At 41.9% G+C, this 17,016-nt stretch overlaps 1 protein-coding gene across 10 annotated transcripts; it reads left to right on the forward strand.

Annotated features, from left to right (window-relative positions):
* Nucleotides 1-61: 61 nt before the first annotated feature.
* On the forward strand, nt 62-5,626 carry spata2 (spermatogenesis associated 2). Of its 10 annotated transcripts, none has more exons than XM_079477741.1 (5): nt 365-505; nt 1,690-1,880; nt 2,124-2,303; nt 2,391-2,836; nt 3,009-5,626. In XM_079477741.1, exons 4-5 carry the CDS (start codon nt 2,525-2,527, stop codon nt 4,275-4,277), a joined length of 1,581 nt encoding a protein of 526 aa, XP_079333867.1. In that variant the 5' UTR covers nt 365-505; nt 1,690-1,880; nt 2,124-2,303; nt 2,391-2,524; the 3' UTR covers nt 4,278-5,626. The 10 variants fall into 10 exon arrangements, with proteins under 10 accessions (XP_079333863.1, XP_079333862.1, XP_079333868.1 ...); XM_079477743.1 differs by having other exon boundaries at nt 498-725; XM_079477736.1 differs by having other exon boundaries at nt 169-505; nt 2,124-2,836.
* The last annotated feature ends 11,390 nt before the right edge of the window (nt 5,627-17,016 follow it).

Consider the following 17,016-nt stretch of genomic DNA (forward strand, 5'->3'; position numbering starts at 1 on the left):
CCGATGATGGGAGGAGCCAGCGACAACTCTGCACGCGCTCCGCGTGAAACGAGATGCAGGCAGTCTTGGCCGACCGAAGCCTGGACGGTTCTCTAATGCACGCAAACGCAACAACGGTAAAGCACGTCTGAGGCGCTTTGATTCACGTTCTGTTGAGTCGGTTCTTGGATCGAAGCAATTAGGAAGGCGTGCGCGAGTCACTCGGCGAGGTCAGTCCTTCTAGGCTCCATCTTCCTGACGCAAGCATGGCATTTGTCGTCTTTCAAAGATGACCGCAGGGACATGGCATCAAACTGAAGCGGTAACGAGGGGATGACGTGACGTTGAAGCCTTAACGCAACGTAGGCGCGGGGACTTCTGGGAACATTTCCGAGCCACGACTCCGATGAATCGAATCATTCAAGCAAACCGACTCGCAGAACGATTCCCAGAGCTGATTCTGCGGGAAACGGCTCGCGTGGCGCATGCGCAGTGCGGCGGTGGGGATTTCCAGCGGAACATGAAGGTAAGTGGTGCTGGATGATGAGCAGGAGGGCGGCATCATTGACGATGCGGACGCTGACCGGGCATTGTAGTGTTGTTTGATTCATCCGCGTGTGCCTTTTCTTCGGAGGTTACGGTTAAAGTGGTGATAGCGCGCGCGCGTGTGTGTCAAGGGCCCTGCGGCTGCGCTAACGTTGCTGCGATGCAGTGCTAACTGCATATGTCATCGGTCATACTGCCAGGTATGAGGTCTAAAACATTTCTAGAAGATTGACGACCTTCATTTAGTCGCGTTCCTCGTATGAATGCTGTTTTAAGAAATGAGACGAGACGCTGTTGACTGCTAGCACGGGACTGTAAGATTAGCTCTGTGGCTAACGTACGTCACCAGCAACGCACTGCTTCACGAGCACCTGAACATGACGCGTGTCAGTTTGTTCATGCATCAGTCACGTGTCTCGTGTTGTTGTTGTTGTTGTTGTCGTTGTTGTTGTTGTTATTATTATTATTATTCCTGCTGCGCGCGTGTTTTCACGACATTTACACGATCTGTAATGCTGCTTGTTTGCTAAAAGCAGCTCACAATACGACAGAAATCAAAGAGCAGGGGAAGAATTCAAACATGACATGTATGTGTTCACTGGAGTAGATGTTTGCGCTCATGAATTCAGTATTATCGAAGTGTGAAGCTCTCTTTTATAACATACAAGACCCTGTAACCTCGAGCAAATCCATGACAACAGTGTACTGAACCCGCGTCAACAAGCAAAGAATGCTTTTACTTTCCCGAAGGAGTGACACACTCCTCTGTCGCAACGGAGAAATCATGGCTCAGGTCTTGACAATTGTACAAGGGAATGCTAAACAAAGCTCTACGGAGAGATAGGAAGGAAGAGACCATTTTATCATCATTTCTAGATTCAGTATTGTGTGGTCCGACCAGTCAAAATTAAAGTCAGGTTATTACATAATGAAGAAAAAACCTTTCTCTGCTTTAGGGCTGTAGCTATCGATTCTTTTAGTAATCGAGTGTTCTACCAATTATTTCAGCCATTACTTTTTCTTTATTAAACAGGACTTTTATTTTTGCGGGTTGTCGTAAGACACTTTTGTGTGTTTGTTAGATAGCTTCACTCATTAAAATGTTTTGAAATAAACTCTGAGCAACTCTGGAGATGAAGTGCATGTGTTCATGTCCTCATACAGTGAAGACAAATCCATGAACAAAAACCGGAACAAAAGATGCATTCTATCTTAAAGCGAATGCTCACACAGACCTGCCTGAACTGCCTTGTGTAACCACACCCCCGAAAATCTACATCAGCTCGTGGTATGATTTGACGAAGGTGGGCATACTTGTCAGTACAATTGAAGTGGAACCTGATGTTCCAAATATGGTAATAAGCGTTACATTTCCGTAACATTAAAAACATTCATGTTACACTTTTAATGTTTGTTAATCCAGGTGTTACTTTCAATTTTGTGGTAGTAAATATCCCATTTCTTGAACGCAGTATTAAAACACGAAAAATGTAAATATGTTAATTAGCTGACTATTGTTGGTACAACCCACCCTATGATTCATAAAGTTCTGTGAGGCTGCTGCAGCTTAAACATTTATTGTTTTTGTGTCATTACAGCAGCTGGCAGTGTTGAATATGGCACGCGTGGTTCGCCTCTCCCTCCACAGACCCTGACCTTCAGGCCGCCGCCACAAACGCCTGACAGATAGAGAAATCTTCATCACTCTCCTAAGCTGTGTTGACTGAAGAAGCATCCAGAGATGCAGTCCACTACTGCGGGAAAGAGTGTCGGACGAGGCACGTGGCCAAATTAATCCTAGTTTATTTTACATATTGGCGCACTGCCACCCGGGATGATCGCAGATTGCTGATTTGTCCCACCAGACTTCACCGTTCTCCTTGGTCGTCCAGCGTCTAGTGGGAGAAAGAGGTCCTGAGATGGCAAGGGGTGCCGCTTAAAGAAGCTCTTGGATTGCGGGCTGAGACAGGAGGTTGCAGAGCGCAGCCCGTTGCCACCAATGGATGCCAAGTTGCGCGAAGACCTGTTCCGTAGGTTTGTGGCATCTCTGGAGAATCGGCTTGAGAAGAGAGCTGGTGGAGCTACAGCTGAGGAGGCGTTGATCTCTGCAGCGACAGCACTGCTGGGCTCATATCAGCAAGACCCGGGGCAGCGCTTTCGTGCGGTTCCCTTCTACGACATTGTGGAGAATTCACTTCGGACTCAGAGGGGTGCGAACCTGCAGACCTTGCAGACAGCATTTGCAACATTGGAAACCATTTGTACCAACTTGCTGCTCTTTCCATGGAAGAAAGAGTTCCGTTGCATAAAGGTGAGTAACTGTGAATAACTGACTGCATATATGAGTGGTATCAGCAACATCAAATCACCACAGGTATTAAAATGTGTATCATGATATCCTAGGGCTCGAAAATTATTCCGCTATTATTAGGGGATGGTTATTTGATTTACTAAAGCCAATTTTTTCTTTTTCTTTCTCTCAGACGTTTACAGGGCCATATGTGTACCAGTTACAGTCTGTGATAGGAGATGCAGACCTGCGTTCGCTGCTGCGTTCCATGGGCTATTCGAGAGACCAGGAACTACAGTACCACTGCCGGGATCATCTGGGCGGAGGCACCCACCTTCGACAGCTGGCCTTCGAGCTTCTCCTCGCCCAGGCCGAATGCCGTCTACTTGCCGAGGTAGTGCCCATGTCTCGGGTCTCTGCTTCTGAGCTGGAGGCGCTGGAGGTCAGAAGGAACACCAGGGAGGACGCAGCCGGCTGTGCCGACGCTCTCCGCAGACGGGACGGCATCACTGCCGATTTGTCCCGCCTGTCCGTGCGTCCGTCAGATATGGAACGTGCCCACCTGCGGCGAAGCGGTCGGCCATCCAAGTCGGTGGATGTAACCGATGGCGCGGGACACTGGCATCAAGCCAGCAAGCCAGTGCTGAAGGCCTCGCTCAGTCTTCGTAAAGAACCGTTGTTCGTCGACACCGAAGAGGATACAAAAGATGAAATCCTCCGTCCTAACTCCGCCCTGTATGCCGTAGCGGCCCCTCCATCCTTCGGCCCAGCAGGCGACTTCTTCCCGATTCAGTCACCTCCATCAGAGCCTTACCCCTACCACTTGTCCTCCCTGGACGAGGTGGACCTGTACACTGAGCGAGGGTCGGCAAGCCATCAGATGCCCTCTAGGCCACCGAGCCGGGAGCCACGAGAATCCCGGGACACTTGGGTTCTAAAGGGTCACATGATGTGCCAGGGCTGTGGTGTCGGCTGCCCATCGCTCTCTTCTTGCCAGAGGTGCGACATGATCCTGTGTTCATCCTGTCACTCGGTGGAGCCGGCACCTTGCTGCGGCTTCCAGGACTACACAAAAGCGCCCCGGCCTCTGGATGGCTACGTGCCCGTAAAGGAGAAGCTGTCCGTCTACTGTCACACCCACCCGCACCCTCTTCCCCACGCTCAGTCCCACGCGCTGCTGCTGGATAAAACGGCGACGAGTGTCAAGCTGTTTCCCAGTATGCCGGTGACTTCAGCAGGCGGCGGGGGTGAGCGTCTGAGTGTGGCGGGCTCCCGCTGCGGCTTCTGCAACAAGCCGGGAGCCTCTTACACCTGCGTGAACTGCTCCAAGGTGTCCTGCGACATGTGCATTAGCCTTTATGGCAGCGATACGTGCACACGCAAAAGCCCTCACCATAACTTTCTGCCCAATCACCAGCTCAATTTTAAATCCGGCACCATATCTCACCTCGTATATCGATAGACCAGGACAGCATTTGATTTATTTATTTTCCTTTTTGTTGACAGATGTTTCCTTTCACTAATATGTGATTTTCTACCCCCAGTAGCTGTGTTTTATCAATAACAGCAAAAGAAATTGCTATATGACCAGAGAAAATCCATCCAACAGCAGCTTCTGTTTAGACTTTCCCTCGAATTGAATCCAAGAACTTGAAACTTGTTGTCAGAGTTGAACAACCTTAAAAATACACTGGAAGAACATAGTGCACACACCCATACATATAGAGATATACATTTTGAATTGTGATGCTATAAATGTATGTATGTTGGTCTACTGGCTGGATTCCCAGCAGGTTGTGAATCTCATTCAGAGGGTGAAATGCCTTGTAGGTTTACCCAAGAACTCGGCCTGTGCTGTTCAAAATGCTGCTGTTCAAAATCAAACCAGGAGGCCACTAGCATATTTTGGAAGCAACATGCTCAGTATGTGCTAAATGTATTTCCGTAACATGTTGTCAATGCTAGTTTTCTTTTACATTATCCTTGCCCTTCTCTCATTTGATACACTTTAAAAAAAAAATTAATTTGATACAATGACATTGCATCACATGATGATTATCTTGAGTATTATGACTGGCAGGATCTCACAAAAACATGTTCATATTCATCCTTATACCAGAAGTAAAAGATATGTGAATAGAAAGATTTTTTGCCAGTGTGACACTATTTTCCTGACAATAAAGCACAGTTGTGATTCTCGTTTATGTACTATGCGGGAGGGAAGATCTTACTCTTATCAGTTCTCTTACTTCATTCAAGACATTCTAGTCATTACACTGGCACACTTTTATAACATTGGACTGATTTGACTTATTTTATTTGTGCGGTATACTTTATATTCGCCTATTTGCAGCAAGCAACATAAAGTGTCTTGTGTGTAATTCTCTGTGTTACATATATTTTGTTTGTGATCTCCATGTTGCCGGAAGGCGCACAAATTCAGGACTCTATGCTTCACGTCTGTCTAAAGTAAGGGCCAAAACCTGTCAGGGATACAGCAGCTTGCACAAGACGTGAAGGCGGTATGTTTCCATCATGTCTACCATGACTGGACCTCACAGCCGGTGATTAACCAGTTAAACGTGCTCTGTGCCAAACACTCACATAGGCGGAAGCTGAGAAAAAGTGAGTTTGAACTTTGGACCTGCCATCCCTTTGACAAAGCTTTAGTCTTTGCATTATTCAAGTTTGATCTTTATTAAGAGCTTGGTGAGGCTGGAAAGGGCAGATGTTTGTCACTGAAAGTCTACTCCTATAATTATACAAATAAATGGATAAAAAAGCGATGATTTTATAGAATAAAATTCTTGGAAAAACATTGTTGTTTGTGAGTTCAGTCAAATCCTGGTAAGCTTTAACTCGCTTGAAAAAACAGACAAAATAATCACTTATGTCAGTAAATACCACACTTCCCTGTGTGAGTCTAGTTGTTTTACAGGTTATCATTTCCATGTTCATATTTGTGCTGCTGCTCATATTCTGTCCTGTCGAATCTGCAAAAAAATGAACGTTTCGGTGTAAGACCATTTCTTTCTTCATTTACTGGTCCATTTATTAAACCCACACAGGGCGATCATACTACTTCCGGTAAGGACATATTTGTAGAATATTCGCTTATAATCATGGCCCGGGTTTCTTGTTTAAACTAGGGGTTAGATTTTGTGAGGAATAACTTTTGACCCCATCCATCTAAATTAATCTTCGCTTATTAACATCCACAGAATTGTGTCTATGACTTTTACTTTTAAAGAGTTACTTTTTTTGGTCAAAGCTTCATACATCAAAATCTGCCATGCTCTCCTCCAGATAGACATAGACAAAAAAACACAATACACTGCTTGAAATTGACATTCAGAACTTTAATCTAATTGTTTAACAAGTTCACTGCGTGTAACTTTTCTGTGATATATTCAGGGACCTCCAACCATGCTCCTGCAGACTGAAGTTTCAGCACACATGTTTGCAATTAACAAGTAACCCTCAACACCTCGATCAGATGCTTCCACTGTGTTTGATTGGGGTTGGAGCTGAAATATTCAGCACGGTAGCTCGCCAGGAGCAGGGTTGGAGATCCCTGCCACATTGTTTAAAAAGCAAATGCATGTGTGGCAATCTGTTCGCCCTTGGCCGTGCTGGTTTGAAAATGAGGTGTGTTCAAGGGCACTGTTGACGCGTTGCTATGACCCTTTTGGATCATACGCCTGGCGCGTCAAACACGTTTCCTTTTGTTAAACTAACAAAACAACCCATGCCATGCGCTCTGTACCATATGCGCTTTGTATGTTAAAATAGTGCGCATTGTCTCTCGGGACATTGAAACTACGTTGATCCCTGATGCCGGTCCAGAATCGCTTTGTTGACCTGGGACAGGCCATTAAAAAAAAAAACGCAAATTGACGCAATTTGTTGACTTGCCCAACATTGAATCAATGTTGATTTCAGTTTGGTGAAATTACTTAATTTTTTTATTGCCAAACAACATAGTTCTCTGGAATTTTCCTGGTGTGCTCAACCACAGTGAATTTACAAAGACAAAACGACAAATGCACTTAATCAACATACATACATTAATTATTCCCATTCTAAAGAGTGAAATACAGGTGTAAAATTAACAGAAGACTTTAAAACATGGACCATTATACGTACAATTCAAGAAATGTCAAGACTTAGAATGAATTGCTCGAAGTCGTCTGCCTGAGGGTAAAGGAATGAACAGATGTCAGGCCAGATGAGTGGAATCTCTCAGAACACCTTTATTGCAAACATGAAAACTAAATGTCATGGATCATGGTAAGATTACAGCCTATGAGGTTGGAGGCAGTCCGCACTATATTACAAATCTGACTTTTCAGCTTAGTATTCAAGCTGCCAAACCACGCCGTAACTGAAAAAGACAGCGTAATAAACGACGTCTCTATATAACCATAACCAACTTTAGAATGTAGACGTTTTTGAGTGGTTCCCACAGGAGTTCATCCCATCTTTGAACAGATAATCATGTCTGCTGTTCTATGTTAGGAGAAATGTCCACATTATTTATTGTAAGCCATTAGGAAACATTCAAATGTTGAAGTAGTAACATATCTCAAAATTATTTAAAATAAATGTAGTGTTTTATCACCTGCCCGTATATGTGTCTCATGTCACCACAAAAACCTAAATAAACTTAATAGCAAAACAAGGTATCTTTTCTCTCTTTTTTCTTTTCTTTCATGTTGTCAGAATAAACAGGTGAGGTTAACACATCCACAATGTCCTCATCCTCTGAATCTAAAGAAAAAACTTCACTAGATTAGCCTTAAAATATCTTAACAAGATATTCCTAACTCAGACAATAAAGGGACAAAATTTATTATCATAGCACTAGAGACCTTGATGGTCTTGACGGTGAACAACTTGTTTAGGGATGCACTTGATGAAAGGGAGAAGAAGATTTTTTTCATTTGGAACAGGGGGTGGACTTGGAGAGGATACTACATTTTGCTTTGTAAACTTAACAGAAAAAAAAACTTAAAAAATATTTTTCAAAGTGAAACTGACCTCTATTTGAGCAGCTGAATAATAAACATAGTTATAAAAATTAAACTATTTACCATTGTTTTAAAAGATGGTTTGCTCTAAAATGCACAACATGCATGCTAGACTCTATACCTACAAATCTACTGAAAGAGATATTCCCAGAAATTATAGATCCTCTTCTCAGCATTATTGACTCATCTCTTACACTAGGACATGTGCCTAAAGCATATAATGTGGCTGTTATAAGGCCCCTCGTCAAAAAAAAAAAACATCTCGACCCTAGAGAACTTATTAACTATAGACCTATATCGAATCTACCTTTCATATCTAACATTCAGGAAAAAGTAGTCTCAACTCAATTATGTTCCCTCCTCCAAAGGAATGACATCAATGAAGATTTCCAGTCTGGATTTAGAGCACATCACAGTACAGAGACTGCTTTGATCAGAGTTACAAATGATCTGCTTTTGGTGTCTGAACGAGGTTGTATCTCTTTATTGGTGCTGCTAGACCTTAGTGCTGCATTCGACACTATTGACCACAGCACATTTACATTTACATTTAGTCATTTAGCAGACGCTTTTATCCAAAGCGACTTACAGATGAGGAAACATTGGAAGCAATTATAACAACATAGGCCACAAAATACATAAGTGCATCAAACTAGTCCATTAAAGCCTAGCACAGTATACAAAGCTAAGAATAGTGAGGTTAGTAAGGTTTTTCTTTTTTTTTTATAAAGAAGGAAAGGGAAGAGAATTAGGAAAAATCAATCAGCGACGTGTTGACGGAAGAGATGTGTTTTTAGGCATTTTTTGAAGATGGCAACCGAGTCTGCTGATCTTGTAGCAGCTGGTAGATCATTCAACCAATGTGGAACAGATCCAGAGAAGGTACGGGAGAGTGACTTTTTTCCTTTTTGGGATGGTACCACTAGTCATTGTTCCTTTGCAGACCGCAGTGATCTGGCAGGAACATAGATCTGCATTAGCGAGTGGAGATACGATGGACAGTACGCTCCTACAGACTCGAAAATTATGTCAATATTAAGGTAATATCTTTGAAATGGTTAAGATATTATTTATCCGACCGTTTTCAATATGTAGCAATAAACAATGAGGTGTCACGCAAATCACAAGTCCAGTACGGTGTACCACAAGGCTCAGTCTTAGGGCCTATGCTCTTTGTTTAATACATGCTACCTCTAGGAGATACAATAAAGCAGCACAGAGTTAGCTTTCACTGATATGCTGATTATACGCAACCTTATATTTCCTCAAAGCCTCATGAAACACAGCAATTCCATCGAATAGTGGAATGCATAGTTGATATAAAAAAGTGGATGAGTAAGAATGTTTTATTACTGAAATTGTGTAGCCAGACATCTTCTTTATTTTATATTTTCTAATGTCCAATGACAAATGTTTTGTAAATTTAGTTAACTTCAGCAAAACTTGTATTAAGTTCTTTTTTATATTAAGTTATTTTCAATCGTTCCGATAGGGAGTTCCTATCAATTGTTGTAGGTAGGGCCTAAATTAGTGAGACACCTAAAGGAAATATTTAGCTTCTCCTTGAAGTGCATGGTGTATGCAAGCAGAGGTAGTTTTTCTCTCTCGTATCTTTCTTGCATTAACCATCTTTTTGTCAAGTAATCACTACATTTATGATGTTAATACAATGTTAAGAGTTTCTGTCATAATTTCTATCCATGTGATTAGCATATTTTAAAGCCTAGCACATATTTTCTTTGAAAGTGGTACTTTTAACCGTGTTACATTAAACTGGTGCCGTGACCCTGAGCCACTTGGTCAGCCACAGGGATGGGCATAAATACATGAAAATGTATTTAAAATACAAATACAAAATACTGTGTGGAAAAAATTATTTAAATACAAATACAGTATTTTGAAAATACACAAAATACATGTGAAATTGGTGATTCAGTGCAGGTACCCCTATTAGGCTGAAATCTATCATGGCCTATTCTGAATGCCAAAAAGCAACGAAAGTTTCTAAGCATTTACCTCTTCCCTTCCCCTGCCCGGTAGGAAATACACAACTACAAGAAAAAAACTAATTAATTTTATTATATTTTATCACCATCATTACTTTGAACTCAGTAACAAAAACTCAATAACACAATCAATTATATTTAAAATAACTGATGGTGTACTCCTCCAGGTGGTGTACAGATTTATACAACAGAGAGCATGTCCAGCATAAAAGCCTCGTCGGTTTAATGAGTGCACGCAGTAAACAGGTTCGTGGCGTATCCATGCGAATTGCGAAAGTATAAACAAGGCTTCAACTGCACAAAGCTACAAGAGAAAGGGGCAACTGTGCTCTTATTCCAACGCGTCACGCGTGACACTCCGTCTCGGAGAGTGTGCACAAAAAAAACGTCCTGCCAACGTGCAAAGTGAGAATTAAAATTTCCTTTCACGGCAGTTATAATAACACAAATCACAACTACTCATTCACACTTGTTTCTTTTTCCACTCTAATGTTCCAATTATTCCTGCCCACTAAAAGGTGCACATATACACTCACTGGCCACTTTATTAGGTACACCTGTCCAACTGGTCGTTAACGCACCTATTTCTAATCAGCCAATCACATGGCAGCAACTCAATGGATTTAGGCATGTTGACATGGTCGAGACGATCTGCTGCAGTTCAAACCGAGCGTCAGAATGGGGAAGAAAGGTGATTTAAGTGACTTTGAACGTGGCATGGTTGTTTGTGCCAGACGGGCTGGTCTGAGTATTTCAGAAACTGCTGATCTACTGGGATTTTCGCACCACCTTCTCTAGGGCTCTACAAAACTGAAGTCATTGCGTTTGGAAATAAAGATGAGGTTCTCAAGGTGAACGCGTACCTTCACTTTAAAGGTCAAACAACAAAAAATCAAGTCAGGAATCTCGGTGTGTCTCTAGAGTCAGACCTTAGCTTCAGTAGTCATGTCAAAGCAATAACTAAATCAAAATGCTATCATCTGAAAAATATTGCAAGAATTAGATGCTTTGTTTCCAGTCAAGACCTCACCAGCAGTGTGTATTATTGTAATGGACTCCTAACTGGCCTCCCCAAAAGACCATAAGAAAGTTGCAGCTCATCCAGAACGCTGCGGCAAGGATTCTGAGCAGATCCAGAAAATATGATCATATCACACCAGTCCTCAAGGTCTTTACACTGTCTACCAGTTACATATAGGATAGATTTTAAAGTTTTATTACTGGTACATAAATTGTTCAATGGCCTAGGACCTCAATACATTGCAGATATGCTCATTGAATACAGACCCAAAAGAACATTCAGGTCATTACGATCGCATCAGCTGGAAATACCAAGGGTTCTCTCCAAGCAAGGAGAGTCTGCATTTAGCTATTATGCCGGTCGCAGCTGGAACCAGCTTCCAGAAGAGATCAGATGTGCTCCCACAGTAGTCACATTCAAATCCAGACTCAAAACACATCTGTTTAACTTTGCATTTAATTAATGTGCACTGTGCCTCTGACCGTCCAACTGTTTGTGCTGTACTTTATTTTATTTATTTTCTATTCTAAACTATTTTATTTTATTTTTTAATTTTTTAATTTAACTGGTTAAATAAAAAAATTCTTATTTCTTCACTGTTTTATCAAATAGATATATTTAATTTCTTCTATGTAAAGCACTTTAAATTACCATTGTGTATGAAATGTGCTATATAAATAAACTTGCCTTGCCTTGCCTTGCCTAAGGTTTACAGAGAATGGTCAGAAAAAGAGAAAATATCCAGTGAGCGGCAGTTCTGTGGCCGCAAATGCCTTGTTGATGCCAGAGGTCAGAGGAGAATGGCCAGACTGGTTCGAGCTGATAGAAAGGCAACAGTAACTGAAATAACCACTCGTTACAACCGAGGTATGCAGAAGAGCATCTCTGAATGCACAACACGTCGAACCTTGACGCGGATGGGCTACAGCAGCAGAAAACCACACCGGGTGCCACTCCTGACTGCTAAAAACAGGAAACTGAGGCTACAATTCGCACAGGCTCACCAAAAATTGGACAATAGAAGATTGGAAAAATGTTGCCTGGTCTGATGAGTCTCTATTTCTGCTGCGACATTCGGATGGTAGGGTCAGAATTTGGCGTCAACAACATGAAAGCATGGATCCATCCTGCCTTGTATCAACGGTGGTAGTGTAATGGTGTGGGGGATATTTTCTTGGCACACTTTGGGCCCATTAGTACCAATTGAGCATTGTGTCAACGCCAAGCCTACCTGAGTATTGTTGCTGACCATGTCCATCCCTTTATGACCACAGTGTACCCATCTTCTGATGGCTACTTCCATCAGGATAATGCACCATGTCATAAAGTGTAAATCATCACAGACTGGTTTCTTGAAAATGACAATGAGTTCACTGAACTCAAATGGCCTCCAAAGTCACCAGATCTCAATCCAATAGAGCATCTTTGGGATGTGGTGGAACCGGAGATTCGCATCATGGATGTGCAGCCGACAAATCTGCAGCAACTGCGTGATGCAATCATATCAATATGGACCAAAAAACAGGAATGTTTCCAGTACCTTGTTGAATCTATGCCACGAAGGATTAAGGCAGTTCTGAAGGCAAAAGGGGGTCCAACCCGGTATTAGTAAGTTGTACCTAATAAAATGGCCAGTGAGTGTATATTTACTTACCCCAATAGCTCTATGAACTATTTAGAAAAAGTTAAATCAATTCACAATTTATATAATCGCCAACATGACCTTGAAATCTTCCCCTTATTCCAGAAAAGTCGCAGATCCAATGCTGGGTTGTAGTTGAAGCTCATGTGCATGAATGTTGGGTTTGGTGGAAGGGCGTGTCTGGCCTGAACTAGGCTGTGCTGTGATCTCTAGACGCTATAACGCGTGACCAGAGGATCTACGCAGCGGATATTCAAGTGATGTTATTCGGACATTTGCACACCCACAGTTTCACTAAACTACTGTGTAGTTTCACATAATCCCAGACTGTGTGGTATACTTCACAGGTGCATTTCGGACATTTGCACTTACATTGCTTCGAAGGCTGTGGGTTCTCGAATTCTATATTTCACTAAGTGCTTTGCATATTGGTAACCTTTGTATATTTGCATATTTTATTAGTTTCCTTTTTTTTATTCAATCAGTTGTGTCACACAATATGGCTGGAAGAGGTCGAGATACTTCTGGTATGTTCACTCCATTAGCTGGTAGAGGTAGGGGTCTGTAGACTACTGTTTGAGATTGAATTCAGCAGCTGAATGAGCTAATAGTCATTTAGAACGTAGTGGAGGTAAACTGGAGAATATGAGTGCAAAAATAGCCATGATGTTTATACGAAACTGCTCTGACGCTGAACTGTCCAGTGTGTTTAAGTGCAAACCTATGAGCAAAAGGTCAGTCGAGGAGATAAAGGAGGCTATAGATGATCATCAGAGGGAAAGTCAGTCTCGCAGAATTCCAAGTATGGTTAAGCCCTGCACCTTTAAAGTTTCATCAGCTACCGCAGGCGCAGTCCCTGGTATTGAGGTCATGGAAAGTGAAATCTGTGAAATCCGTGGGTGTGGTTGCGTTTTTGTGGTGTCCAGAGGTGACCACTTGAAGTCTGCTACAATCGGGCAAAACTGAAGTGTTACTTATTGGAAGGGTGACGCTAACGTCGGAGCTGTCGTGCTGCAGGTGGGAGTGAATGACGTCAGGATGCGGCAGTCGGAGATCCTGAAGAGGGACTTCAGGAGTCTGATCGAGACGGTACACAACGCATCACCCGCGGATCATTTGCTCCTCACCTGCTATTAATGTTACTGTTTCCAAATATATAGAACATAATTATTCCTAACAAAAGTAAAAAGCCACTGCTGTCTTTTACATTGGCTACAGTGTATAGACCCCCTGGTCCCTATACTGATTTTATGAAAGAGTTTGCGGACTTCCTATCGGACCGATTGGTTAACGTTGATAAAATACTAATTGTCAGAGATTTTAATATCCATGTAGATAGCGCTAACGATGCATTAGCAGTGGCGTTTACAGAGCTACTACACTCTTTTGGAGTAATACAAAACATCAAAGGACCCACTCATCGATTTAATCATACACTAGACCTGATTATATCTCACGGAGCCGATCTAACCAATATAGATATTATGCCTCAAAGCGACGATGTCACAGATCACTATCTTATAATGGGTACTTTGCGCATGTCAGGAATCAGCCCTTTAACTCGTTATCGACAGGGTAGAACAATTACCTCCGCTACTAAAGATATAGCAATGTCATTAAATACACGTCAAATATACTGGTAGAAATCCATACACATGTTAAATTCATTGTTACGAACGACTCAACAAATCTAACAAAGATAGCCATGAAGAATATATACAGTATTTTAAATATCTTAGTATAAAAATACTTATATATAGCAGCCTAAATATATCTTAACTATCTTTATATTAAATAGCGCTTTTAGAAACGTATAAATTCAATTACACAATATTAATGATTTTTATCTGAGCACTTTATACACAGATGTAGATTGAAATCTTTTGAGTGAAGAACACTGATTTATAACGTTGTTACACGGTCAAAACCTTTAAGTTTCTTAACCATTTCCATGTCTTCATGTTGTTCCTGTGAGCGAGCGTTAACTTCCGGGAGATTGATTAAACTTATCCTTCAAACGTGTTCTGGAACCAACATACCCAGAGTAAGCAAGGTTTGGGTTCATCAACCCAGAGTTCAGGGTTTAGCTGATGGTAAATGAACCTGCTTTCTGGAATAAACCCAAGCCGTAATGACCTGTCAAACTCTGGACATGCTTTAATTGATGCTGGACAATCTATGTTTAACAACCAGTGTAAATGAACCTCCCACTATTCACCTACGCAATTACTAAATTCAGAATTTTTTTTGGCATATGACCTCTTTGAACAATTATGAAAAGATGATACACAATGTAATACCTTGGAAAATAGCATTTAAGACTTTAATGGCCTTAATTTTCTCTCAATGTATTGATCAACTTCTAAGACCCAGCACATCACAAAAAACGTTTGTTTAAAAAGGCAAAAAGAATTTCACACATTTTGTTTTACTATTTGTCACAAGCACGCCAGGATCCACCCACTCCCAAGCACCACGCAACATCTTCTGAGTACTAATCACACACACCTGCAGCTCATCATCACCTCATCACCGCCTGCACTTAAGCCCCACGCTCACACACAGTCATTGTCCGGTCTTGTTAGAATGATGCTACCTCAAGGACTCTCCCAAACTACTTACCTGCTTCCTCGTCTCCAGTATGTCGTTTCCTCGTCTCCAGTATGTCGTTTCCTCGTCTCCAGTATGTCGTTTCCTCGTCTCCAGTATGTCGTTTCCTCGTCTCCAGTATGTCGTTTCCTCGTCTCCAGTATGTCGTTTCCTCGTCTCCAGTATGTCGTTTCCTCGTCTCCAGTATGTCGTTTCCTCGTCTCCAGTATGTCGTTTCCTCGTCTCCAGTATGTCGTTTCCTCGTCTCCAGTATGTCGTTTCCTCGTCTCCAGTATGTCGTTTCCTCGTCTGGCTCCAGTGTTCCGTTCCCTTGATCCTACTACGAAGTGTGTTGAGTATTGTTCCAATAAATTCCATAATCCCGCATCTCTTGTTCTCCGTGTCTCTGTGTTGTAACACTAGTATTGTCCCCGTTCCATACTACCCATAAGAATCACTTGCAGATTTATACAAACAACCAATTTGTGTTTTTGTCACTGTAAAGTGTGTTTTTTACTTCTGGGTCGGACCTATGCTGTGGCCCCGTAGGCAAAGTAACAGTTTACTTGTGCATCATCGTCCGTGTCGGCAGGCAATGGCCACTACGCATTTACATTTAGTCATTTAGCAGCTGCTTTTATCCAAAGCGACTTACAAAGAGTTCGGGGAGGAATAAGCGATATGTCATAGTATTAGCACCTATTGTACTATTGCACTTCTAAGTTACTAGTTTCAACAAAAGCTAAACCACTACCTGTTGAGAGAAGAGAGATAAGAGCCGAAGAAGAAGCGGTTTGTTGTGTACGCTGTCTGAGAAGCATTTACAATCAGAAGGAGCTTTATTACAAACGTATGTTAACACGCTTATTGCTCCCCTAACTCTTTGTATGTCGCTTTGGATAAAAGCGTCTGCTAAATGACTAAATGTAAATGAGACCTTTTCCTGTCTGAGCATGACACGCAAGTTCTTGTCTGGGCTCTTGTTCTGTCCAGACTGTACTATTACAATGCTCTACTAGCTGGTCTTCCAGCTTGTACAATCAAACCTCTTCAGATGATCCAGAATGCAGTGGCTTGAGTGGTGTTCAACATGCTGAAAAGAGCGCATGTTACTCCTCTCTTCGTTAGGTTGCACTGGCTCCCTATAGTCGCTCACATCCAATTCAAATCTCTGCTCTTGGCCTACAAAACCACCACTGGTCCGGACCCCCAAATCTTCACTAATTCAGACTTATGTTCCCGCCTGATCCCTGATCTCAGCTATCAAACAACGACTCATCGTGCCATCCCACAAAGGGAAAAAATCAACGGTCTCCCTCGTGCCACAAGTTGTCTTTAAGTATCGGCTAAAAACACATCTCCTCCGTCATCATCTGACCCATTAGTACAGTCTTCTACTTCTTTACTTTCCTAACCCCCTCTCCCAAAAAAATTAATTCTTAGCATTGTATACTGTGGTAGGCTAACTGAGAGCAGTTTTACTGCACCTATGCATCGTTGTTTTTTTGTTGCACAAATTGCTTCTATTATTTTCCCCTACTTTGTAAATGGCTTTGGATAAAAGCGTCTGCTAAAGTACTAAATGTAAATAAACTGAAAATATGTAAATGAAAATGGCTTTATTGTTGAAAAAATAATCTATAGGTTTATTCAGTATTCCCTCACAGTTGTCTTTAAAATCTCAAAAGGTACACGTTTTTTTACATCTATTTGGTGGTGTTTCTTTGCCAATAATGAATTTTTAAATAACGTTGATAACTGCCTTTACCAATTTTTTGCTTTCATTATTAGAAATCCACAGTGCATGCAAAATGTTTACTGATACAGACTGGTAACATATAGACTAAAGAAGTACACCTATAATATTCGCTAATGCCGTTTAACACATTACACGCTTACATAAGAACGTGAGT

The sequence above is a fragment of the Barbatula barbatula genome (genome assembly GCF_947034865.1).
Source record: "Barbatula barbatula genome assembly, chromosome: 17".
NCBI lineage: Eukaryota > Metazoa > Chordata > Actinopteri > Cypriniformes > Nemacheilidae > Barbatula > Barbatula barbatula.